This window comes from Falco rusticolus, chromosome 4 (assembly GCF_015220075.1).
Source record: "Falco rusticolus isolate bFalRus1 chromosome 4, bFalRus1.pri, whole genome shotgun sequence".
Taxonomy (NCBI): domain Eukaryota; kingdom Metazoa; phylum Chordata; class Aves; order Falconiformes; family Falconidae; genus Falco; species Falco rusticolus.
The window spans coordinates 77,087,382-77,113,191 of record NC_051190.1 but is presented as its reverse complement, the minus strand read 5'-3'; the positions used below and the strand labels follow the sequence as shown (position 1 = coordinate 77,113,191).

The 25,810-nt window shown below is 42.4% G+C and overlaps 1 protein-coding gene across 1 annotated transcript in view; it reads right to left on the bottom strand.

Annotated features, from left to right (window-relative positions):
• Positions 1-21,818, bottom strand: part of COL1A2 (collagen type I alpha 2 chain) — a 40,248-nt gene extending 18,430 nt beyond the window's left edge. Inside the window, exons 1-29 of the mRNA XM_037385294.1 lie at positions 21,569-21,818; positions 19,573-19,583; positions 18,930-18,947; positions 18,214-18,249; positions 16,478-16,561; positions 15,060-15,116; positions 12,903-12,947; positions 12,745-12,798; positions 12,394-12,447; positions 11,953-12,006; positions 11,376-11,429; positions 11,044-11,097; positions 9,653-9,697; positions 9,361-9,414; positions 9,210-9,254; positions 7,212-7,265; positions 5,810-5,908; positions 5,682-5,726; positions 5,476-5,574; positions 4,874-4,927; positions 4,666-4,773; positions 3,741-3,794; positions 3,481-3,579; positions 2,558-2,611; positions 2,072-2,170; positions 1,227-1,280; positions 528-581; positions 352-405; positions 198-251 (exon numbers count right to left, since the gene is read on the bottom strand). Coding sequence (XP_037241191.1) covers positions 198-251; positions 352-405; positions 528-581; positions 1,227-1,280; positions 2,072-2,170; positions 2,558-2,611; positions 3,481-3,579; positions 3,741-3,794; positions 4,666-4,773; positions 4,874-4,927; positions 5,476-5,574; positions 5,682-5,726; positions 5,810-5,908; positions 7,212-7,265; positions 9,210-9,254; positions 9,361-9,414; positions 9,653-9,697; positions 11,044-11,097; positions 11,376-11,429; positions 11,953-12,006; positions 12,394-12,447; positions 12,745-12,798; positions 12,903-12,947; positions 15,060-15,116; positions 16,478-16,561; positions 18,214-18,249; positions 18,930-18,947; positions 19,573-19,583; positions 21,569-21,638 — 1,716 coding nt within the window. The 5' untranslated portion in view covers positions 21,639-21,818. The remainder of the gene's footprint in view (positions 1-197; positions 252-351; positions 406-527; positions 582-1,226; positions 1,281-2,071; positions 2,171-2,557; positions 2,612-3,480; positions 3,580-3,740; positions 3,795-4,665; positions 4,774-4,873; positions 4,928-5,475; positions 5,575-5,681; positions 5,727-5,809; positions 5,909-7,211; positions 7,266-9,209; positions 9,255-9,360; positions 9,415-9,652; positions 9,698-11,043; positions 11,098-11,375; positions 11,430-11,952; positions 12,007-12,393; positions 12,448-12,744; positions 12,799-12,902; positions 12,948-15,059; positions 15,117-16,477; positions 16,562-18,213; positions 18,250-18,929; positions 18,948-19,572; positions 19,584-21,568) is intronic.
• Between the last annotated feature and the right edge of the window lie 3,992 nt (positions 21,819-25,810).

Below are 25,810 nucleotides of genomic sequence, written 5' to 3'. Positions count from 1 at the left end.
AAACCAAAACTTTGAAACAAGAACTATGTTGCAAGTTCCAATGGACCTTCTTAATTTGTGGCTAGCTTTAACAAAAGGAACTATTAAAATTTGCATATAACACAGATTGCTTTGTTTTGTCACCACATGTGCAATTGTAAACATAATGCTTATGCAATGCCTGCCCCTACTTGTGGAGTACTGTATCTGTCACTCACCCTTTCGCCTGGTTTACCAGCTTCACCAGCTGGACCCGAGGGACCTGGCAGACCCTAAGGGTAAAGAAACAAGAATACAAATAACGTTAGGTCAGAAGCACTTCCTGCTTTTGTAAACCATAGATAAAATCGAGCAGATCACGTAGTTACTTACCTGGAAGCCAGGAGGGCCAGCAGGACCTTGTTCACCCTTTCCACCTTGGTTACCCTAGATGGAATGAAAAACAGGTGATTAACTTGGAAGAAGAAATAAAGGAAAATGGATTTTAAAAAGGGAAATCCCATTAATGAAAAGTCACAAATTGGATTTGTATGGAAGCTGTTACTTACAGTGACTCCAGGAGGACCTTGAGCACCGTTGTTTCCCTCTGGACCAGGAGCACCCTAAATGTGTTCAAGTAGAAATCTGCTATCAAAGTTTTGATTTGTTATGAACAACAGGTCTCTAAAGTGATTCTGTGCCAAAACAAAGGTCTCCAGCTATGTATTTTGAAATTAACTACTTGTAGGAGCTTCACTGACAAAGGGTACTAAAGACATTTACAATTTTAAATCCTGGTGATTGTTTTAGTTATTGCAGCACGTTCATCTTTAAGGGAACTTCTTTTGGAAATACAGATTACAGGAACCTTGTGGATAGCATTTTTCCCATAACAGACCAATTACTTGGTCCCTTAAATGGAAGAATTAGTAAGTTCCAACTATCAATAAGAAGCTGGACATTTACAGCATAAATTAGAAACTATACACTGTCCTCAAAAATTTTCATGAGGAGTGCTATTTTTTCCTCTTCATAGGAGGCTAATAACCCATAATTAATTACCCAATTAATACTCAAGAAGGGTAGTTTTAATTTATTCCTTAAGCAATTGTCACCACTGACATGAGGCTAGATGAATGCACTCCCAAGTGCTTTTCTATTTCTTCATCTATTCACGCTTGCACAAGATTCATGCTATCTTATTACAGAGGTTTTGAAAATCTACATTTTTCTTTCTGGAGGCTGATAAAGAAAACATATCCACATACCCGTGGGCCAGCAAGACCAACATTGCCTTTTTCACCAGGTTTGCCAGGTTCACCCTGAAGTTGAAAGAAAAAGATACAAAAGTTAACCAAGACTTCAGAATAGATTCAGTTTAAACTACTGAACAGAGACTGATAGTCTCCTTGCCAGAAGATTTATTGTAATATTTCTTTAATCCTGATTAAAACACCCACAAGCTCCATCTGCCCTGTTGAACCACTTTGCAATAATAGCTCAAAAAGAGATGTTCTTCTTTTCAGAATTCTATTCCTTTATTTTTTGAGATTATAATTCATGACACTCTGCATAGCAGCCTATGCAATACACTATATATATATGTATCTGCATGTGTATGTACAGCCATGCCACAAATTCAGGAGATGATTATCGTTATTTCTGGCCTCTGTGTGACAAGTCAAGAGCGCCACTGATCACTGGTAGCTCTTCTTCTAAATTGAATGAGCTTTGGAATATGCTCCATAAATAACAATACTATGGAAATAAAACTTAGGCTTGCTTGGTAACCATCCTTAACAGAACTTTTACTGAACTGTACATACAGAAATGTTAAAATGAACATGCAGAAATTATAATACAAACATATATTATCATAATCACTTCAATGTCCAAATATTCCTAAACTAATTAAATTGTTTTGCATTTGTTTAATCATACTTTATATAACTGGAAATGATTTAAAACTGAACTCTTGGAAGTAAGTGGATGACATCCAATAAGCAGTACTGGAGAATACAGGGAAATGTGTTTGATTGTTAGTTAGTTGGGTACCTACAGATTAGTCTCAAAGTATCTTCATAGTAATAGAAAGTTCCTGTAGTGTACTTACAGTGGGACCTTTTGGTCCAGGGAATCCAATGTTGCCAGGCTCACCTCTATTACCAGCTGGACCGATTGGCCCAACCCTACCATCTGCTCCAGGGAAACCCTAGAAAAAGAAATCATACTATTAGATGGCTGGGGTAATTTATAACTAGAGTTCAGTTTTAGGAGAAGTGTGTACTGAGAGGAAGAAAATGCCATTTAACTTTTAAATGTTGTTTATACATTGTGTGCTCATGCATTCCTCCATTTTTCTCCTTTTTGTACAAGTGTATTTATTCTTCCCCTTTGAGAACACAGACCTGATCTGAGACCCACAGAAATGTGTGGGAAGTTTCTCATTGATCTTCTGAGTAACATGGTAGTAAAATTTTGCTGGTTTTACACTGAGTTGTGATAGAGCTCAGTAGAGAGATCTCTCCTTTTTAAAATCTCATTTTATGTCTATGTTTCACGTGCAATGGGGAAACAGAATGAAAAGCAAGGTACTTACAACAGGACCTTCCTTGCCAGCAGGGCCTGGGCTTCCAGGCTGACCTGGGAGACCCTGAGAAAGGAAAGGATTCATGTTTTTGGAAGGAAACCGAGTCACCCAAGAGTTAACCAAAATGTTTTTTCTACATATGCGCATACACACACAGAGATGCCAAATTATCAATACACACTGTGGAAACAGGACTGTATGTCCTATCAAGTTTACATCTAAAACACACTAAAGTTTAATTTGGTGGTGCATGCCCCCATGCCAGTTGAAAATCAGTATAGGTAAGTACCTGTTCCAATCAGATAAACTCATTTAGCTCTAATTTAGCAGAGAAGGTGCTCAAATGGTTGCAGATGCTTAACAGTTCACATGTGCATTGAAAACTTTCACTTCATGGGGTGGGGTAGGAAGAGAAAATGTAGATTAAAGAGGATAAACGACAATGACATGGACATAAGCTGGCTGCAGCCAGTACCACTAAAAGTGGATGGCTGTTCTCAGTGAAATACTTTGCAAAATAAAATTGAAATAACTGAGATCAGCCATCTCACATCATTTTAGTAGGGTTTGCTTTTCTTTTAGTTAAAGGGGACACACACATTTCAACTGTGACGTTAATGATCACATTCTATAAATTTTTGCAAGTGGAACCCTCTTTCAGAAGTCAATGCAGCACCCAGTACAAGGGGGAACTGCTCCATGACAAGGCAATCAAATGCTACCACATACAAAGTAACTGATTTCAATAAACATTTTGATGCTTCTTAATCATTTCCTCATGGATGTTTTTTCAACAGAACGGTGGAAGTACCCTAATTGTGGTTAGCACAGGCTGAATTTTTGCAGTTGGATTTCTGAGTAACTTTGTCCCTAAATTTTAAATAATTTTCTTTTTGCATAGTTCAAACTTACACCACAGAGTTCAAACTTACTCTTGGACCCATAAGACCAGGCTCACCAGGACGGCCACCATCACCACTAGGACCTTTAGCACCAACAGGACCACTAGGACCACGGTTACCAGCAGGTCCCTACCAAAATAAATAAATAAGTTTATTTAAAATATTTAAATATAAAATATATTTTTAATTTAAATATTTAAATTAAAATGTAAACAATGTATTTAAAAAAAGCATCACACATCCTTATATAAAAGATGTTTTAGAGATAGTGACCCAGACAAAAGTCTTACCATGACACCAGCTCTGCCATCAGCTCCAGGGAGACCACGAGATCCAGGCACACCCTGCAAGTGACCACAACATAAATCAAGAAAAGGAAAGAAATAAATCTGTTCCTGTAAGGTGTATAGTGCTTGCTAAATTTCAGCCTTCCAAGCAGGCTTGCTGAATTCGAGGTAAGTGCAGCTCTACACACACCTCTGTGCAAATACATGTTGTGAAAGAAATCTCTCTCATTTCCTTTAGATTTCTTTAAGTTCCACTCTGCTTGTATGAGAGCATTTTCAGTGTTCACTGAAATCTAATAGTGGGCTCTAGCCAGCAGCTAGGATCCCACAGCCTGGTCCACACAGTTTCACCTTCACTTCTCTGTAGAGAGTTACTGGCTTCTCTATGACTCTGTACACCCTTCCCAAGGTGCAATACTGAATCTTTACCTCTACCAAAAAAATCTAGTGGAAGCATTTCTATTTTCCCTATTATTTTCCTGTGAATTATCTTCCTGCATGAAGCCACATGTCTCCTGAAGTTTAGAGTGGTTTCCTCCCCCAGTGAAAAGGGTACTAGGCACCCTTGAAGACACTGAATTAAAACCTTTTGCCCCACATTATGTGTGAGCCAATTATTTGTTTTAAGCAGTTAAATCCCATCACAAAGCTTTAAGAGTAATCAAAGATAATTCACTAAGTATTACACAATGGATAAATCAAAGCAACCTGTAATTACTTCAGGGATAAGATAGTAAACAGCATTAATACAAAGCAAATGTAGGTGTGGTCCCAACTAATCAAAAGGCTCAGAATTGCAAATGATCTTTGCTTAGCAGAATTAATGTAAATTTAATTACTCATAATTACTTAATTTGCCTTTGTGACTGTAGCTTTATTTCCTCTTTCCTTTTTGCTTCTACTTCTGGAACATGAAAAGAAAACCTACTCTTAGACCAGCAGGGCCCGGGGGACCAGCAGAGCCAGGTTCACCAGTGCTGCCTCTCTTGCCTTCCTCACCACTAGGACCAGGAGGGCCAGCGGGTCCAGCAGCACCCTATTTCAGGAAAACAGAGAAAATGAAGAAATAAGATACTGCGTTGCAGATACTACCAGACTTTTTCATTGAAGAAACCTTCACATGTTGTCATACTTACAGGCTCACCCTTGTTACCACTTTCTCCCTTGGCACCAGCTGGGCCTGGTTCACCCTAGAGTCCAAAACAAAAAGACACCATAGAATTAAGCATCATTTAAAAAAAAGTCTCTCTTCTACCTGGACAACTTTTTCATGAATAAAAAACCTTTTTAATCATGCAATGCCATGCCTGCCTCTGTTGCAATAAATGGTCAATTAACATAACTGTATTTTTGACTTAACAGGCATGAAAACAAAGATGCTTATTAAAGATGCTTAAGAATGACAGTAATTGAACTATGACACATTCAGGGTTGGTTCCTCTACTGAGGATACACACTGATGGCCAGATCATGAGACTGCTGCCACATCTCTCCACACTATCAACATGGACAGAGCTTAACAGTCCTTGCACTCAAAGGGAGCGCAAAGTAAACCTCTTCAGCCTCAGCATCTGAAGCAAGCAGTGAGACACAGAAATTAACTACAATGTTAAAATATAGTGGAGCAAGAAAAAGTGGCTGCATTAAATACAAAAACATATCCAGAGGAAACCTTTTACAACTGTGCACACTGTGTCCAATTTTCAAATGAATACACGCAATATAAAGGGACACTTACAACAAGACCTCTAGCACCACTAGGACCAGCAGGGCCAGGAGGACCAGGAATACCACGGGGACCGGGCAGACCAGGAGCACCAGCAACACCAGGAAGACCCTGTCCAACAGAGGGGAAAAAAGGTATTATGAGCCCATTACCTTCTCTGTTGCATTAATTGAATTGGTATTTTTAGAGCAAACAAGTGTGAGTATGGCTGTACTTACAGCTGCACCTTTAGCCCCTGGAAGACCATTGGCACCAGGATTGCCCTGTTAAGAAAGAGAACAATACTGGTTAATTCAGTCTCACATTCACTCATCTGACAACAGATAAAGTCTGGCAAGCTACTCACTGGAGGGCCAACAGGACCACTAGAACCGGGAAGTCCAATCTCTCCTCTTGGACCAGCAGGACCACTGGGACCAACGTTACCAGCAGGTCCAATTTCACCCTGTTTGAGAGAAAGACAAATCCCTCTATCAGTGTACACAGCATTAGGGCAATAGCAGAGCAATCCTCTATCAGCCTGACATTAAGACAATCTGAGATAGATATATATTCCCACTTCAGAGGCCAAAAGATCAAGGAGCTGAGAGTTTTATTGGATTTTAAAGGCACTGAAAAAAATCACGTCTAGCAAGGCTCCATTGAAGCTGATGGCTAGCACGGGTGCAACAGATGCTTAGTATATCTAAGAAGCTACATTACCGCTGAGGATTACACAGAACATTGATCGAGAAAAATCAGAATTACGACTCCCGTCTTATCTGCAGCCATGTGCCTCCAGCATTGGCCTGAGATGCCTCGCTGTATGAATCCTAACTGACTATTATCTTGCAACTTAAGATGACATTTGCACTGATGCAAAATGATGCCTGAACAGAGCGCTGTAGGATAGTGTTCACAGCGAAGTAAATGACAGGAATAAGGTTCTTGGTTTTACTCTCAGAAACTTGTATTCACTAAGACTACTACAAAAAACTTAATATAATGACAACTTCAGCAATTCTCTAAGTACTCAGAGTTCACCCTGGACACACAGGCAGTCTTCTTGTGAAATTACATGCTGTAACATTCTCATCTGCATCAGAGAAGACTTCATGGTTTCCAAATGTCTTGCATTTTGATAAGACTAACCAGAATGGGATATCAATTTTTTCCCATCCTCCCTGCAGTTAATATTAAGAGGGCTAGCAAGCAATGCTCTATTTTCTTCTAAAGGTAGATCAAGGTAAGACCAGGTAAAAATGCTAAGATTGAGCAATAAACTGAATCATCTAAGTTATAGTCTGAAAGAGCAAAATGGTACTGCCCTAAACCTGAAAAGTTACCATTTCTCCATTGTAGTTTCAAGAACATAGGTTGGAAGGATCCTGATACTCAACTGCAGCTTCTTGGTCCTCTACTACTTCTGTAGTGATATAACCTGCTACTTTGCTTATTTACCATGATTCATGTCACTCTTTGAAGGTGTATACCACTGTACCACATAGGAAGCAGTAAAAAAAAAAAAAGTTATGTGTCTTCCTGAACCTGACTAACATCAATCTTCAGCTGTGAAATAACTGCTGTATTTTAATTTAGCATTCATATATGATGTTTTCCAAATACTGTAGGCATTAATCTTCATCCTATCTGTAACTGGTAAGAAAGCACTTCCATTTCAGAGAGGGTGTTTTTTTGCTGCTTAGCAATACTAGTTACTATATTTCATTTTCACTGTCAAATGTACCAGTAGAAACAGATGTTCGTACCTTAGCACCAGGAGCACCTGGGAAGCCTGGAGGACCAGCAGCACCAATAGGGCCCTAGGAAATGAAAGGGAAGCAGATGTCTAAAGGTATTCAGTGATGACACAAACATCTTGCTTACTGAAAAGAACAGATTAAAAAAAATAATGCACATTTACTTAGATGCTTCTGCACATTACTATCTCAGAATATTGGTTGCCTTTTGCAACTCCAAACTGACAGAGCTGGTTCACTACAAAGAGTTAAAAGCAAGGTCAATGCTGAAAAACATGTGCAGAGCAGCTACAAAATTGTGAATTTACCAGCAACAACTGGTAAAACCTTGCCTTGAGGTCAAACACCTGAGAAAGAATAAACAAGAGGATGGGCAGAGGCAGGGATCTGCAAAGCAAGATGTCTTGCTGTACAGTCCCACAATGAATGAAGGGGAGCACTACATCCTGCAAATGCAAGTCTTGGGTGGCTATTTCCGACACATTTACTGTGCAGGTGTAACTGCATATGCTTTCACACCAGTAGTCCTTCTGAACTACTACCACACACAAAAATCCTGTGTTAATGATAGCATTTGTCCTTTACACATGGGAAGGTGGTTAAAAAGATACCTGCAACCACCTATTGTTATAAACTGGGTACCTGGAATTCTCACTGGTTTTGCATAAGCTAAGAAAAAAAAGACCAAATGTCCTTTGAGATATGTATGAAAATATAAACTTCAGAATTTCCATTGCAGTGACTCTTTTTATGCTTTAAATTCTCAGTGGCAAAGAGAATAAAGTATTTATTTCTGGTTTAGTTTTAAAAAGTACATTAGTAAGTGCTATGCAGAATGCTTGCAGCATCATAACCTAAGTATGTCTAAAATAATTTTAGCCTGGCATAGACACTCAGACTCAATGCAACTCCCTGCTGCTGACCATTCAGAGTAACACCTTCGCAAGCTCCAGCTCCAGAATAATTTTGTTACAGCAAGTCAGTTTCCTTTAGGATAGCTAAAATGTTTTGGTTCTATTATGAAGTATGACATCAGATCTCAGCTATAAGGTCTTTATTTACCTGCAATTTAAATGCCCAATCACATATATTTTTAAATATCCCATATGGAAGAGCTGAAGTGAAATTCACACCTATGCTAATGTTCTACTCTGTTGAAGTATGACAGATGTTTGAAGTGACAAGGAGTATTAAAATCAAACCTAACAAATTTAACAAACCCAAATATGACTTCACCACTGACTCAAATTCTGAAGGCAGGAAGGAAAAACTATTCTGGGCTATGGCTGATTTTTTTACAGCTTCAAAACTATACCCTTGTACACACGTTTATTTCACTGAAATAAATGGGGTTTATTGAAGTCAGTGGTATGCTATAGCAACGCTTAACTCCTTTTAAACTGACAGATCTGCACTGGATCAGCACTTATTAGAGCAGTTGTTGTTTACCAGCCTGATCAGGACAGTTGGATCTTTATTGGCCTTTCATGCTAGATCACGTAACTCAGGTATCAGTGGTGAATGAAAAAGGTTAGCCTCTCAGTCAGACAGGACAATGTTGCAGGTGCAAAGCTGTGTCCTGGAGTGCATATAACAGTTTCAGGATGTATATAATTACAGTAATCTGCAATGTGTGCATGGTATGTATCTGTTAAAAAGTGTAAAGTCTCTTTTGTTTTGGTATGGGAACTGTTCTGTTACACTGCTGGAAATGAGAATTCTGTTCACTGGGTGTTTTCCTATGAACTAACCAGTGCAAATGAGAGAATATTTGGTTCCTTTGATACAGGTGTGTTTAATACAAATTCTGAGACTCTCAGAATATTTTCTACAAAGGGTTTATGTTTTGTTAATTCTTTTTTTTGATGGTATGATAAGCAACAAAGAACTGTTTTAAAAATGCCTACACAATGAACTTCTTGGAAACCCAAGAAATCCTCTATAAACAGAAAGAGGGACACAAAGCCTAACTGAACCACATTGTCAAAGATCAAGACTGAAACTTACAGCAGGTCCAGTGGGGCCAGCACTGCCATCACTTCCACGAGCACCCTGTGAGGAGAGAACACGATAAATAAGTTTGAAAAGAAATGTGAAGGTCAGAGAAAGCCACAGTAAGTGGCTGGTCATGGTGACAGATAGATGGGAAGCTACTTACAGCTGGTCCAGGGGCACCTACTCTTCCTCTCTCACCAGGGAGACCACGAGCACCCTGAAAGAAAAATTAAATTAACTTGTTTATATCTATTCACTGAACAAAGACATGCAGGGTTTTTTTTTCTTCTACTAAGTCCCCATAGGAAGTGTGTTGCAGCCAGGCAAATATTCACATACTATTACATTAGAGTATCTAGCTATCTTGAGCGTTACTGATGACAAAAATTGACCAAACCGCTGGCTGAACCATATCTATCAGATTATCATTCTTCACAGCAGCAGTAAATACTTACAGGTTGTCCTGGGGTACCATTTTCACCAGGGGCGCCAGGTTCTCCCTATGAAAAAGAAAGTTTGCAAGCTTTAATTACTGAGAGGATGCTTTGGACAGGTAGCAAAACTGCTGGATCCTACTGTCTTTTGTCTTCTGTAGCACGTGCACCACAGTAACAGCACATCAGGTCCTGAGGGTGTAGAGACTGTGACTGTCCCTGTATATACTGGAACGCAGCCAGTTGGAATCCTCTTAGAAGAGGAGGGCCAGAGCAGGTAGCTTCACTTACCCATCTCAGATTTCTTGACTCTCTTTCTTTATTCTGATATTAACTTTGTAGCACACACTTAAGAGATAGGGCCTAAATAGTCAGCTCCCCATTCAGATCAATCAGCAGCTGTTTTTCAGTTTGAGCAGAAGCAGAATGATGCTTTCTTTTGCCTCAGGTTAAGGTAACAAAGTTTCTGACAAATGGCTGGAAATAAAGATCTGCCTCAGGTATTGTTAATTTAAGACCAATAAGACTGATACGAGTGACAGCCATTAAAACATGACTCCTCTCCCTTAGGTATTAAGTGTTCTCAGCAAGCCTATAGTTGGTCTAGGCTGGTTTATAGTGACAGGATTTGTCCTAGAGCACTTGTATGCTGAATGTGCCTGAATGTACCTAGTCTCAGGTGCTGCAAACAGCACAGATGTTTGCCTTCATCACTGCTTTCAGCACAGTTATATCATGAGTAACCTTAGATTATTATGCTTGTGTTTTTCAGTCAGATTAGCACTCTTACCAATAATTGTTCTTTCCTTTACTTAATTGCTTTGTCTGCTCCTAATTGCCAATGACTGGACAGACTGAGCGGTTGCTATCTTTTTCCCAGACTTTTTCTGAAGGTTAACAACTTGCAGTGATAATGGAGAATGCAGTGTTACAACTAGTAACTCTGTAAGGAAATAATGCTAAGCTCTTAGAAACAAGCAAGAGGGAGAATTAGTATTTGAGCTTTTCATTATTATAGTAAAAGTTCTTGAATACAAATCTCCTGTGAATAAGCCAGCAGCATTAAAATTTCCTACAACCATATATTGCAGTAGTGTAATTTTAAGAACACTCCTGTTAGGCACTGAGGTGGAATGGGAGAAGAAGCTAAGACAGGAAGAGTTTGCTTGAGATGTTTCTAGACCGTATTTTAAAACATTTTTTAAGGATAGTGTTCAAAAGTGCACTAATCTGAAGGTAAAAAGGAAAAAGACTGTGAAGATCAAATAGCCTTAAGTCAGAAGAGTACTGCATCCATGCAAATTTTTAGCAGAAAGCCTTACACTATAGCATGTCTCACACAGTAGAATAATGAGAGAACTTTGCTAGAAAGAGCTACAAATGCATCCTACATTTTCAGATTTCATCTTTACCTTGTTGCCAGGAGTACCGGGTTGTCCCTTTTGACCATCCAGACCATTGTGCCCCTATATTGAGTAGGAAAACAAATATTTTTATATATATATGTTCCCACAATGGCTATACACAAACTCTTAGTCTTGTAAGGTAAATCCTTCTTTCCATACAAAATTATTTCCTAATATAATCTTAAAATTAAAAATATTTCTTTTACAAAATGTCTTTCAGATCAGGAGATATTAAAAACTTCATGTACTCCTAACTTTGAGGGGATTTCCAGGGGTTTCCAGTATGCTGAAGTGTTGACAGTCTTAACTATTTAGGGAAAAAGCATGTATATACTCACCCTAATTCCCTTAAAGCCAGGCAGACCAGGAGTTCCAGGGAAACCACGAGCACCCTAAAAACACACAGTGCATGAATGATTGTTTCTCGTATTATATACTGTAGTTAAAAAGAATGAAAAAGAGTAAGTCTTTCAATAAAATTAATGAGTAGATTTGGGCCGTGAATTCAAGTGATGAACACAGTCCATTCCCTAACCTCCCAGGACCAGACCTGCTCAAAGACTAAATGTAATCAACCTGATCTTCCAGTTCTGAATCTCAGAAATGTCATGCATTAACATGGGATAGCACAGCCATTTTAGCTTTCTGTGCCAAGGTGCCTGCTCACCTGCTCCTGTGTATCTCCCCACTATGTCACTTCTGTTAATAATTACAGTAGGTTTACTGCAGGGGGGAGCAGGACAGAGTGGACACAATAAACATAACTATATGATAACTCTGAAGGGCAAAACTGAAATTGGATTAATCCATAGAGGGGCTAGTAATAGACTGCTAATGTGTCGCAATTCAGAAATGTTGTTAGGTTTCATTGATAAGAGAACTGTTTTGTATTATATACAGTAGATCACTACATACCTGAGGGCCAGCAACACCCCTCTCACCAGGTCTTCCAGGTTTGCCAGGGTGACCCTAAAAAACGCAGTAAAAATGCACTAAGAAGGAAAGCTAATTTTATAAAATAACAAGATAAACCATTCAAAAAAAGAAAAGACATTGGCAAAGTTTCTATTTTTCAATAAATACAGAGAGTTTGTTAGCTTTTGTATTTTCTTCTCCCTGTATTCAGGAAGCTGTATAATGTATTTGGAGAAGTTTTGAAGTTATCCATTTTTCTGTACATTTCCAACACAGCAACTCCTGTATAGTAAAATAATTATTTTAGGGGTTTATTTATGATATCCAGCATTATAGAAAAATGTAAAAATTACAACCGATAGAACACTTAGCTTAATAATAACTTAATATTAGAGTTGAATTGCAGCCTTAAGAGATGAGAAGCATTTAATAATCACTTACGTCTTCACCAGCCTTTCCTGGAGGACCAGGGGGACCACGAGGACCCTGGGGACCCTGTTGAAAATAGATTGAGGATTACTTAAAGCATCATTTCCCAGATAAGTCTTTTCACTGGTTTCTGACTTGAGTTGGGGCACAGCTGGAGCCCAATTGACTTTGCACTTTATGATTTCAATCTGAAGGAGTCTGAATCTGAGCGTTCAGCTGTTTCTGTAACAGGATCAAGCAGGAATATCCAATTAAACATTCAGGGATGTGCATACGGGTAGGAGAAATCGGTGAAGCATTACAAGCCTACTTTGGGTCCTATTTCTAATGGTAACAGTGTCTGGATGTGAAACCTGTACTTACTGTTTGACCAGGTTCACCAGGTTCACCAGGAACACCTTGAAAACCAGGAGGTCCCTAGAAGATGAGGGAGATTTTGTTAGTGTTTGAACAAGGTATTTTGTAATTTTACAGGTATGTCAATGTTAATTAGTCACTAGGAGAGGTGAGACTGTACTTACAGGGGGTCCAGATGCTCCAGGTGGTCCTCTGGGTCCCATTAAACCCTAGGGGAGAAAAAGTACAATATCTTTTAAGAAAAATACCACTATATAAACTTGTCTGTAACAGCAGTTCCTGGGATTCCTAAAATATTGGTAAGTATTACAGTTTCCAGTGTGCAACGTCCAAATGCAGGAGGAGGAAGTTAGGAGATCTGCACAAATTTGCACAGGCTGTCCAAGTGCAAACTGATCTTCTAATGGCAATGACCCAGCACAGAACTCAGTGAGATGATTAGGAATGTACCATTATGGCTGGGAACTTTGTGATTAGGCTTCTTAATCTATTCTGGCTTGTTAGCAAGTGCACTGGTTCGTTCTTCTATGTACTCTCTCCCTTCCTGTGTGTGAACTTCCAGAGTTTAAAGACAAGGGCCATAACATCACATTAAGAAAGGTGGTATTTTGGGGCCTGTCAATTTTATCATGATTTTCCAGAAGAAATGTTGGAGGAAAAGATCATTAAAACGGTAAAAGGGAAAATAAAGGTATATAAATGGCAGTATTGCCATGAACTGGGAGGTTCACACATAATTTTGGAAAGAAATCAAACAGCTATTGCACAGATTGTATATACATCTATTTCTAATAATGATCAACTTCTATTTGAATATTTCATTGGTTTTTGTTTTTGATTAAATTCTCTTCATTTCACCTTCAAATTAGGTCATTAACATACTCTCCTTGAGTGAATTTAGAATTTACACACATCTTGGAAAAAAAGGGTCAAAAATCACTTTTAAGAAGGAAATTTCCATAGATTACTGCACTTTCTTAACAGCTGTCTTAAGTTTTACTAAGCAAGCAAACAACCTTGAACTGAAATTTAATTTAGGCTTCTATTGTCTAAATGAATGTTTTATGAGATGTTTCAATAGAAATCATTATAGTTTTAATTGGTTTTAAAACTTCCTTGGGAACTCTTTTAGATTTTCTCTTTACAAGATTAAAATCATATGCCAACTTTTCAATGGCTTCTGTAGCTTTCCCATAAGACTGAATACTTTTTATTAAGGGAAATAAATGCGTGTTAAATACAGGCATTTACTTATGGAAGCTAAAGCAACCTCATGGCTATAAAAATATGCAATAATTCTAGGAAAAATGTTTCTGGACAGTCTGAATCATATGTGCTGCATAAGCCCTGTGAATCTCTTCACAAATTATATTCCAGAATTGTTCTTCCCTCCTTTTGTATCTTTCCAATGTCTCACATTTTCTTTATGAAACTTAAAAATTCCTCACAGTTGGCAGATTCTACTGCTGCTGCTGTCAGATAAACTCCAAGTGAGTCAAAAATTGAAACACAGAAGTTGTGACACCCCAAATCAATCCCCCTCTCCATTTTATGATTTCTTGTCAGACAGAGGGCAGAACTTGACTGAAGATACTCCTAATTTTCATATTGTGCTATCTATGTACACTGAAAATATCTGCTAACATCAGGAAGGGTTAGAAATTAATGTGGAGAAGCAATAGACTGTTTAAATGTCCATTTGGACATAGTATACAGTAACTGATAAAGATTCCTCCTCAGAATAGCCTTGTAGTAGCAAATACTAACATTCAGTTGTTGAGAACCAAGTGTGGTGGCCAATTTCCTACCAAACCTGTGCATTCTAAGGATATCAAAAGGGTTATACAGCCATGGGAGAAAAATGGTCACCAACTGGAGCTGAGATACTGAGTTACTTTCTAGACCTATGTCTGCTTTAGAAAGCAGCTTTATAATTGATCTTATTCCTGAAACACAATCTTCTGTCTCAATATGGGTAAAGTAATACTACATCAAAGTACATGTGTTATCTGACATCAGATGATGAGATTCTTTGATTCATAAAACTATGGAAAACAGAATTCAGGCACAGGACCCAGCAGTGCTATATCCAAATTAAATATATAGTCAGTCCCAAGACCACATCTCAAGTCCTAAGACCGTGTTCCAAACACTTCACGTTGTCCTACATCAAAGGATCAATTTAATAGTCTGACTCAAAATATGATCAGAACACTTAATTTTAACACTATACTTTGCATTAATACAGCTGGATTAGACTCAAAGGAAAATACTGAACACATTATCTATGCAAGTTATCAAGTGCTAAATTATATACCTACCATAGGTCCTGGGCCAAAATCAGCTGCTTTAGATGGATCATATTGAGCAGCGAAGTTCTGTAGGTGATAAAAAGTTGGAAATTAAAATACTAAAAACATTATTTTAGAAAGCATTGATAATTACCATTCTACATCTGTCCTCTGACTTGTGATATGGTATGTTAAGGCAGCATATGTAGAACTCAGTAAACATGGCCCTATACATTTCCATTCACTTGTTTCCAGAAAGACTTGATTTTACTAGCAAGGCCCTTTCACACAATGGCCTCAAACAGCTATGCTGTAAAGGTAATAGAGACATAGCAGCAGTGTGAACTGAAAATTAAGAAAGTCAACTCAGTGTTCATTTAAAATTGAAAACTTTCTGAAAACCCTCAAATTGTTCTAATTTCCAATGAGGGAAGTTATGCATGTTTTTTCACTGCATTGCTTAAGTAAAATTAATGTACCAGCCCTGACTATCTGATGAGGTGGGCCCTTCACCTTCAAAAAGATCTGAGGAGCATACAGCCTCAAACACTGCATTGGATTTTTTATCTTTTATCAATATAAGTTTTGTAGGCAAATATACATCTGGTTTTGTTGAGTATATTTTCCCTCTTCACTAAAATGGGAAAAAATTCTACACAACACAATCAAAAATCCTTTTCTTGCTTATTTTGTTTTATTAGCACATTAAAATAATAGAAATGAATGAAAGCAGTTTGGAGCTCGCTAATAAGAAAATTAATTACTGCTATTCATATTGAAGGCAAAAGAGTATTCTTCCATGCAGGAGGATTTGCTGAAGTTGATCAATACAACACGGTTTCTGTCTTCAGGCTCCCTGTGCAAGCTAATGTCAAGCAAAGAGTTAAAGCCAGAATTCTGCAGAGAACACATGATGGACACTTCTGCAGAAAGTGTGCATGCGACACAGTCTACTTATGTTCTGCTGCATGAACACAGATAGAAATGAAAAATTCTAAAGGAAGATATTCTAAAATTCTAAAGGACTTTTAAAGTATGGACTTTTAGCTTAAGGATAGCCTTCTTCAGTTTATTCCAATACAGTTGCTGTCTCTTGAGCCCAACCACAAAGTGCTGCTTCTTTTCCCCATCTGCATAACAACACAGGTTTCATTTAGTTGATTACTAATCCATATACATTATGGCTGTATAATTTAATGGTAATTAACAGGGTTGATTTGCTCCTGTGCATAAATCCCTGTTGAATACAGAATCCAAATTTGCCACAGAAAACACATATCCCAAGGACAGTTTCAATGGAACTGAGATCATCAGTTTCTTGCAGATCACAAGAGAATGTTTCCTCTACTCTATAATGCCACATCAGTGTTTTCGAGCAGGTATGCATTTAGTCTTAGTCACAAAGCACAGATTATCATTTTCAGTAATATAAAGTGAGGATGCCTTACTCCGCCAAGACCTGGAGGACCAGGAGGGCCTGGAGGACCTGGTAGACCATCTTCACCATCTCTGCCTGGTGGACCTGGTGGACCCTAGAGTCAAAAAGAGGATTATAAAGTGAACATTGGAAGTGGCTAAAGAAATCTCTGAAGTGTTAAATTCATTAACAACCCAGCACACGCTACAGCAGTGCTATATATGCAGTTTCAATGAATTGCTAACTTTAGAAAATGAGCATAGCCTGAATTTACATTGCCTTGCCACACCTTGTATCAGATATTTACTGTACTTTTCTATTTGAGAAGATCTATGAAAGCAATATTGGATCTATGCTACCAAAGCGTAATCTCCAAATTGGGAAGTTTCATTTCAAGCGACCAAATTTTGCATCCGTGAACCCCAAGTGACCCATGTGGACCCACACAGCCTGTCAGATTCTGTTAGTGAAAGCCTAAAGTTTGACCAGCTGAGGACTGGTAGGGGTCAGCCCTACTGGTATGAACTAATGTAGATTCAGAGTAAGTCAAAGGGCAGTTTTTAATTAGTCTAGACTATTTGCTGGTATAATTGCAAATTCAATGACAATAAAGCAGTGCTCTTCTACAGATTTTTGATACCGTCACTCAGCTACCACCACCAGAACTTCTTTTACAACAGCTTGAAATTACATGTGTTCAGTCCTGTAACAGTGCTTATATTCTTTCACCCTCAACGCACAAAGCTGGTCAAGTTTTGCCATGTGGCAACTGAGGTGAGGTATTTCATTTGGAGTGCATTTTGGACCCAGTTTAGTGCTAAATGAAATCCATAATAAAAGTATTACGGATTTCCAAAGGAGAAGGATTAGGCTTGCTGCCTTCAGGACAAAGCGTGTCTCTCACTTCATCAAACAAATTTAGTTAGTGGTAGCCTAAAGCAAATACCCAGTTAATCACACTGTTACACTCTTCCTAATAGTTCCCTTTACATTTCTCAGCATACTACGATCTAACAGATCTTCAAGAGCTACCTATCAGTACTACGGCATTTTCATTTTCAGAAGATACAAGGAAGATACATGATAGCTACACGCTGCCCAGATAAGGATGTGAATTTCAGAATACCACTTTACAAAAAGCAGCGATGCAAAAGCAAATCAGAAAAGCAGGTATCAGCAATATGAATTAACATTACAATTAAATTATTCAGATGTCCTTATTGATAGTTACTTTTACAGCAGCCTTTAACAGTACAATATCTGCTTTTACTAACTGAAGGTAGATGACAAATGCCTAGCTGTCAAGAAGAGAGCTTTTTCAAGCCATCTTCGGAGGCACAGATAATGAATGATCCTCAAAGCTAGCTTTGCCTATTCAGGTTTGATGTAGAGAGCCTACCCATACACCATACTGTTCACAGACTACATCTTCATGTGTCAACTTTCCCTTCTGCATTTTCATGCACTATTTCCACTGCGAGCAGTTAAAAAAAAGTTTTTCAAACAATCACTTGGAGTGCCAGGCTGTCATCTGAACTCAGCCGCATCTGCTCAGGCACAATGGCTATAATTAGGTTGGTAAGGTATCGCTGGAGCAGAATTTGGTACACAGATAGCTTGGTTTCTTTTTAATGGGATTGTGCATGTAAGCTTCTACAGGTACATTCATTTAATCTCACACCAATGCTTAAATTTATTTTTTTCCTGCTGGTCTTCCAACAGCTGTTCAAAGATCTCAAACAAATGAACGTCAGTCTAATTCCTTACCCTTTCTCCCTGTGGCCCTTTGTCTCCTCTAGGGCCCTGCCAGAAGAAAATAAAACTTAATGAGGTACCATGGAAATTTTCCAGGATGATGCAAGGAAACATATACATTAAAAATAATTAGTGTACATGAAAAAGGGAGAGAAGACTGCACATACAGGTCCGATAGCTATTTTCCACAGACAGCATATTCTTTTTTTGCAATAAGCTACTGGAAACAGATCAGTCACTGTCATTACTACGTCAGTTAAAATATCACTACGCAGTCCACAGAAGTATTTGCAAAGTTGATTCTAATCTCTACTGAATAACTGGGTCTAATTTAGCAGTAGTGACTCTTAGAAACAAAATAGAATCTATTTAGCCTTTTAGACCTGTATGGATATTGCTATACTGTTCAACTTATGTAAATCTTTCCAAAGGAACTCTGGTTGAACAAGAATGCTTTAACGCAGTTTAGTTCTTGGAAGGGTTAGTTCTGCTCTTGGGTAAAGCAGCTTAAATCCAATATCTGAATTTACCATGATGTTAAGATGCTGCACCCACTGTTCCCTCATTTTTACTTCCTACTCATCGCAGGCTACTGCTATTCTCAGGGAACACTGGAAATAATGGATGTAGTCTGTTTTCCTTTCATCCAATTTCCAACAAAATATTAATCTGCCTAAGATTATCTGATATCATCTCCATTACCACACAAAAGAAATAAAACCGCTTACCTTCCGCCCTGCAGGTGCCTGGAAAAAATAAAGAAGAGAATTTAAAAAGATATAATTTCTCCCAATATTTCCAACTAAAATAATGTACAAACTTAGACTCATATTCTTACATAACTATAATTTTTCTCAGTACAATATGTTTAAGTATGGTGTATGGTTTTAAATTACTATGAATGCTAAGAGTTTATTATATAAGCAAAGATACATTTAACTACATTAGAGCATTCTGTGGAACACTCTGAATTTTATACCTATTACAGCCTATAAAACTGGCATAAAAATGTCACACCTGAGTTCTTTCATAATCCTTCTGTGCAATGAAATTTAGACCGTAAGACTGGCTTTAAAGCAGAGTCATCTCCAATCCAAACTGGCAGGTATAACATCCAAACACCACTGCTCCGTTACTTTCTCCTCATAGTCTTTACACCTATGAAGGCAGTCTCTCTCTTAAAAAGGCCGTCCCACTTGAGAAATTGGGGTGGGTACCTTTCCAGGCAGTCCCTTCAGGATTTAGTCGGTATCTTTCCATGACCATCTTGGAAATCAACATTAGTAAATAATACTGCCACAAAAAAGAAGTCTAGCCTGTTAATTGAAGTTGCGTGTTATGTATTAGAAAAAAAAAAATCATTATACTGACCTCACTTACATCTGGAAAAAAAAGGGAAAGAAAAAAAAAAAGAAATAATTAGAGTGCGGATTCAGTTATTTTACAAGTTCTACATTTCAATGCTTTTAAATCAAAATGCAATTTTGTTTATTTTCTTAACCCCAAAAAAACATTTTCTGAATGTAATTTCTTACTTTTAAGGTGATTATCTTAAACTGTGAAGACTCACAGGTGAGATTGCTATGTATTTCAAATTCCAAAGGCTTGCTAATGAAATTAAAACAACAGAGTTGATACAGTAAGAAGGCAGGTACCTTCTATATGCCTGCTCTAAATATGCTTAAACATATCTCCATGGAAAAATGCATGTATGTGTTTTCACATATGTGTGCACACAACAGATGAATAAACCCAGACAGGCTGACATGTGAAGATTTTTTATGCAGAAGGGTCCTACCCAAACTTGCCTATTTCCACAATTTCCTGTACAATGTCATAGTACCTAACAGAGAACTGTCTGAAGCTATTAACACCAAACAGCAAATAACGTTCTCTCTTGCGTGTTACTTACTACTAAGTGTGCTCTCGTTAATTAGCTGGGGATACTAATTTTCAAAAATCTGTTTTCTGAGTTTCAAGCAATTAAAAAAATCTATCTTGGCTGAAACTTACCATGGTGAAAACGTCTCCCATCACACTAATGCCAGCAATTACACATTATTACTAACTAACAGGTTGTTGGGTGCTTTTTCCACGAAGTGTCACCTCGGCAGTGCGTGGTCACACCGAACGCAGCCGGCTCAGCCAGCCCAGCCAAAAGGGAGCGGTACTGAAGTGCCAAACACTGGATCACCCCGGCACGGCACCGCCTGCCTGCGCCGGAACGCCACACGGCATGAAAACCGTTACCGTTACCGCCCCCAGGTGACGGGGACACTGGCCACCACACCCCCTACCTGCGGCAAGGCCACGGCCACAGTGCCGCCCACCGCCACCGCCGGCTGCCCCAGCGCCCCGCGCAGGCGGGGGGGGCGCGGGGGACACCGCAGCGCCACGGCTGCTGCCGCCCTCCGCCGCCTCGGAACGCGGCCAAACCCCAGGGCAGAGCCGGTGCCGCAGAGGCACGGCCGGGGGGCCCTCCCCGGGATGCCGCCCAGCAGGGAGGCGGGGGGAAGGCTCCGCTTCTCCCGCAGCGCAGTGCGTGGGGCGCCTTTCCCTCCCGCCGCGGGGGGCCCGCGCTTCTCCGCCCGCGACGGGGGACACTAAACCCTCTTCCCAGCGAGTGGCGGGAGCCGCGTCGCACCCTCGGGGAGCCCCATCCCCTTTCCGCACCGGAGCTAAGCAATAGTCCCTCCCTGCCTCCCTCCTCCTGCTTCGTACGGGCTCCCCCCGGAGACCCCCCGGGGGGCGGGCTCACTGTGCGGGGCGCCGCGAACAGCTTTGCCCGCCGGGCAGGCTCGGGGGGCGCCGTAGCGGTCCCGCTCCGCCTCCAGGGGGCGCCGCTGTGCGCGGCGGAGCGGCGGGCCCCGCACCGAGCTGCCCGGTCGCCCCCCTCGCAGGGAAGCGGTGAGCCGCCGCTCCCGCACCTCCCCCGGCTCCCCGCTGCGGGAAGCGCGCCTCAAGTCTCCCAGAAGTACGGTCTCGGTGCAGCCTGGATTCTCCCGCTCGCCGTAGACAGTCTCCTCCTAGCCTTTAAGCATCTGCGCTTGAATCAGGGCTTTGCATTCTCCTTTGGATACGAGCCCGTCTTTTTCCTTTTTTTTTTTTTTTTTTTTTTTCTTTTTTTTTTGGGGGGGGTGTCTCGTTGGCCTTTTGCCATCCTTTCCTATTTCTGAAGGGGGAAAAAAAGAAGCCAGATTCTGATCGGAGACGGAGGTGGCAGTTTTGCGAGATGGTCTCTATAGCTTGGGAAGCTGCAGCTCCCGGCAGACGACCGTCCGTTGGGAAAACGCCTGGATAGAGCGCAGCGAGTCGGACAGCCACCCCCTGACACCACCCATGCCACAAACAAGCTAAAATCACTTACGTTGGCCTGTTGCTAGGTATGAAGTTACTGCAAGCAGCAACAAAATCCGTGTATCCACAAAGCTGAGCATGTCTAGTTGCAAGACATGCAGACTCCTTGTGGTGCAGAGTCCCTGGTCGGTGGTTAGCTATTACCTATGGGACGCAGGCATACAGTCTTGCGGAGTAACTCCAACCTTAGCAGAAACCTGCTGCCCGGGATGCTAAATTAATCAAGCCCCGGTCCGCCCTATTTATACCGCAGGAGGGTCCCGGGCCCGCGAGTCACCGGCGGTGGCGCAGCCAATGGGCGCGCGGCGGCCGCGGGGCCCGCGCGGCTCCCAGGCCGTCACGTGCCCGCTGTCTCCGGCCGCCGCGGCAGCCTCGGCCGTGGGGCGGAGGGGGCGCGGGGTCGGAGGGGGAGGGGGCGGCGGGGGGAGCGAGGGAGGCGGCGACGTTAAATTGGTTCCATGCTTTGAGGACGTGGACACTTTGAGGCTTTCGGAAGGAAAATCTGACTCGTCGTCCGATTTTTTTTTTTTTTTTTTTTTTGTCAGACGTCCCCCACCCCTCGCTCCGCTTCCATGCGCTGCGCGGCCGGGAGCCCCGCCGGGGAGCGGCTGGCAGCGGCCGGGAGGGCGCTCCGACGGCTTTCAAAGCAGGAGCTGTCCAGGGCCTGCGGAGCCTCCCGCGCCGCTCGCGTCGCGGCGGGGCAGCGGCCAGGGGAGCCGGGAGGAGGCTGGATCCTCTGCTTAAGCCGTCCCTGCCGTCCCACCGCAACCGAAGGCAAAATGCGACGCTCCCCCTCACCAGAGGTCCCGGGTCGCCCGGCCCCTCCAGCACGGGGTGCGGGCAGCCTGTCACTCCCGTACCTCGCCCCTCGCATTGCCCCCTTTACCCGCCCCAAGCCAGCCGGCGTGGGTGCGTGCCGGCGGTTTGCTCTCCCCAGGGAGGTGTCTCTCCGGCCAGGGCGCGGGCCGGCGGCCGCCAGTTTCTGCTCCCGGCTCCGCTCGGGCAGTGTGCTTGTGTGAGGGGGGAGCCTGGGGTGCCCCGCAGCCGGCCGTCCCGAGCACTCCCCGCCTGCCGGCCCGTTAAACGGAGCCCCACGGCGGCTCGCCGGCGCAGGAGGGAGGGTGGGCGCTCGCGGCAGCTGCCCTTCCCGCCGGCCACCCGCGCACCCAGCTGAGGGGACAGCTGGCGGGGTCGCTTGCCACGTCTGTCAAGCAGCCGGTTTGTACCTTCTCGGGGGGGGGTGGGCGCCGGCCGCCCCACGGCGCTCAGGGAGGCCGAGGGGGGTGCGCGGAGCTGCCTGCGCCGTGCCCCTGAAGGGCCGGCACGGACAGGCCGCCCCTCGCGGCGGGCAGCGGGGCCCCATCTGTCCTGCTGGGGCGCCCTGCCCCAGGGACTGGGGTCGGGGGCTGCAGTCACTTGGGGTCGCCCATGCCGGCCTCTGGCCCGCGGCGGCTGAGGGGAGCTGACGTGTGCCCGCCGGCCGGGCCAAGCGGCGGCCGCAGCCAGCCCGCCTCCCCGCCCAGGGGCGCCTCCAAGGCAGGCAGCCGGCCCCCTCCCGGGCCCCCTCTGCTCGCTGAAGGGAGTCCCGGGCAGAGGTAACGGCGAAGGCGCAAGGCAGCCCCGCCTCGGAACGGGGCCCGCTCTCCGGCGCGGAAGGGCGAGGGGGGCGCCGCGGGACGCGGTGCTCGCTCCCCTTCCCTCCCCCGGCGCCTCGGCGCGAGTCGCCGAGCGGGCGGGTCCCGCTCAGGCACCGGCGAGCCGCAGCGAGCCTCCGCGCTGGCGGGGGGGCCGCACCGCCTCCTGCCCACCCCTGAGCGAAGGGGGTCGTCTCTCCCGCAGCATGTCTTCGGGGAGACGCAGGGGGTGTAGCCAGTCCTTACTTAGAAGCTGCCTGCGGGGTACGGGTGTGGAAAGCGTGGGAAAGATGGGACGGGGGTGCCCACCTGAGGGGGGAACCCACCGAGGTTGTGCCCTAGGGGCACCGGCGGCAGCGGGCACCGCCGAGGGCAGCAGCCCTGTGCCACGCTTGCAGGCGTGTCAGGCGGGGCCAGCCGTCCCCAGGCTGAGCAGCCCGCCCGGAGCCGCCCCACGGAGCGGGGTGCCGATGGAGCGGGTAACCGGCGTGACACACGCACGGCGTTACACCGCCCGTGGAATTAAACCTGCAGTCTGGATTTAAAAAAAAAAAAGCAAACAAAAAACAACAGCGTGAGGAAAAGGTGGTCCGACAAGGTATGCCTGGCCACAACATAGGAGCCCAACAGATGATGTCAGATTGAAACATTGTAATAAAAGTATATGGCCTGAACAGTACATAACTATTCTTTCAGATTCTCTTTCATGTGAACGGTATCAATTTAAATCAAGTAGGATTTAAAATTAATCTGGGCAGCAAAGTTAACTACTTCAAAGTTTATTCCGCTGTAAGCCTAAAACAGCTTGATGAGCTTCAAACAAGTTGAAATAACAATACAAATGAGATCCAAGGCACTGAGGCTCAAATCCGAGTATTTCCTGACACCTCCGCTTCCAGGGAATAGTGTGGGGGTTTTTTTTAACTTGTCCCTTGAAATTAATCATTTGGCTCTATAGCCAGAGATTTTCTTCATTTCATCAAATGATTTTTAACTCTGCTGCATCAGCAGAACATTTATTATTGATTACAATAATAATTACACCTTTTTGACACAAAATCTATTCTAATTGCATATATATAATGTCAGACAACTGTTGCTTGCCTACTTCTGTGCACATTTTCAAGAAATGATAGCCCTTTTCTTCTAATGGAATACTCTGATGGTGCAAAAATGTGGACATGTGTATGAGGAACACCTTTTTTACTTCGAGGGTGTCAGAGCACTGGGAGAGGCTGCCCAGAGAGGCTGTGGAGTCTCCTTCTCTGGAGACACTCAGAACCCAGCTGGATGCGAACCTGTGCAACCTGCTCTGGGTGCACCTGCGTTAGCAGGGGGTTGGGCTAGATGATCTCCATAGGTCCCTTCCAATGCCAACCGTTCTGTGATTCTGTAATTCTGTGATCCTGGCCAAACTTTATTAAGCCACCATTCCCTTCTATCCTACCCATGAAGTTTCATACTCGAAAATCAAGCCCTTACCCCAAAGAAGGGAAACCTCTCTTCAAAGATGTGGATTTTGAACTATCTCTACCATAGCTGAGGGAGACACATAGCCAGAAGCTTAGCAACACACAAAAGCTGTTGAGATCATATGAAATGACAGTTCCTAGGTTTCAAAAGAGATATATTATTGGTATGTGCCAGCCATTTCAGGGTTGGTGCATATGGGTAGAAAAAAAGAGAAGAGATACATCATCATCATCATCATCATCATTCATTGGTATGGCTCTTCCCATGTCTACTGGTCTCTTTTCAACAAACCACCATGCTAAAAACCACATAACTGAAGTTGTCTGAGACTGGCAGCTTTGACATACCAGTCTCAGACGTCTATCTGACCTTTGGAACCTGTGGAGCCCTTGGCCATTTTCTTCACTAACACTCATCTGGTAGTCTTTATATTTTGAGGAAAGATGAGGAAGAAAAAAGAAGAATCTCTTTACCTTCTAACCTCAGCACTAACTGAAGCAACACCAAATGATTTTAGGGTAAGTGGCAAAGGCCTATTAAGTTGATCTTCCTGCAAAGGTACCTTTATCATAGAGATACTGTCACACCTTCTGTTGTGAAGGTAGGCTACATTGCTCCTCTACTCTACCTAAGCATGTAAGAGTAATCTTAGAAACCGTGTGTGTGTGTGTATTTCCAAAAAAGAGAGGGCTCAGTGAATTTGGTTCTATAGTGTGAACTCAGAAAATATTTTTTTACTTAGAACACAGTTATTGCAAATAATTTTTATTACACAAATACCCTTAACTAGTACAGGGACTCCTAAATTAACAGAAGTAACATGACAACTTTTGAAGCCAATAGCATACCAGAAGTTATTTGATCAGCCAGCTTTAACAAGGAAACATCGAAGAACCCATTTTCCCTTTGGATCATATCTGTTTAAAGGAACTATTTCACACCGAAGCCAGTAATGCTTATGGCCCAATTTAAACTGAAACTGATGATAATAAAAAATAAGTTCTGGAAAATTTACTGTTAGGGCAAGCTTTGAAAGAGATGAGTTTCCAGGTGATGTCAAAGCAGATTTATTTCTTGTTGCTTTAAAGAATTCATTAGAATGCAGACTTAGAATTCTGAAAACTATAACTGTTGTTAATACATAC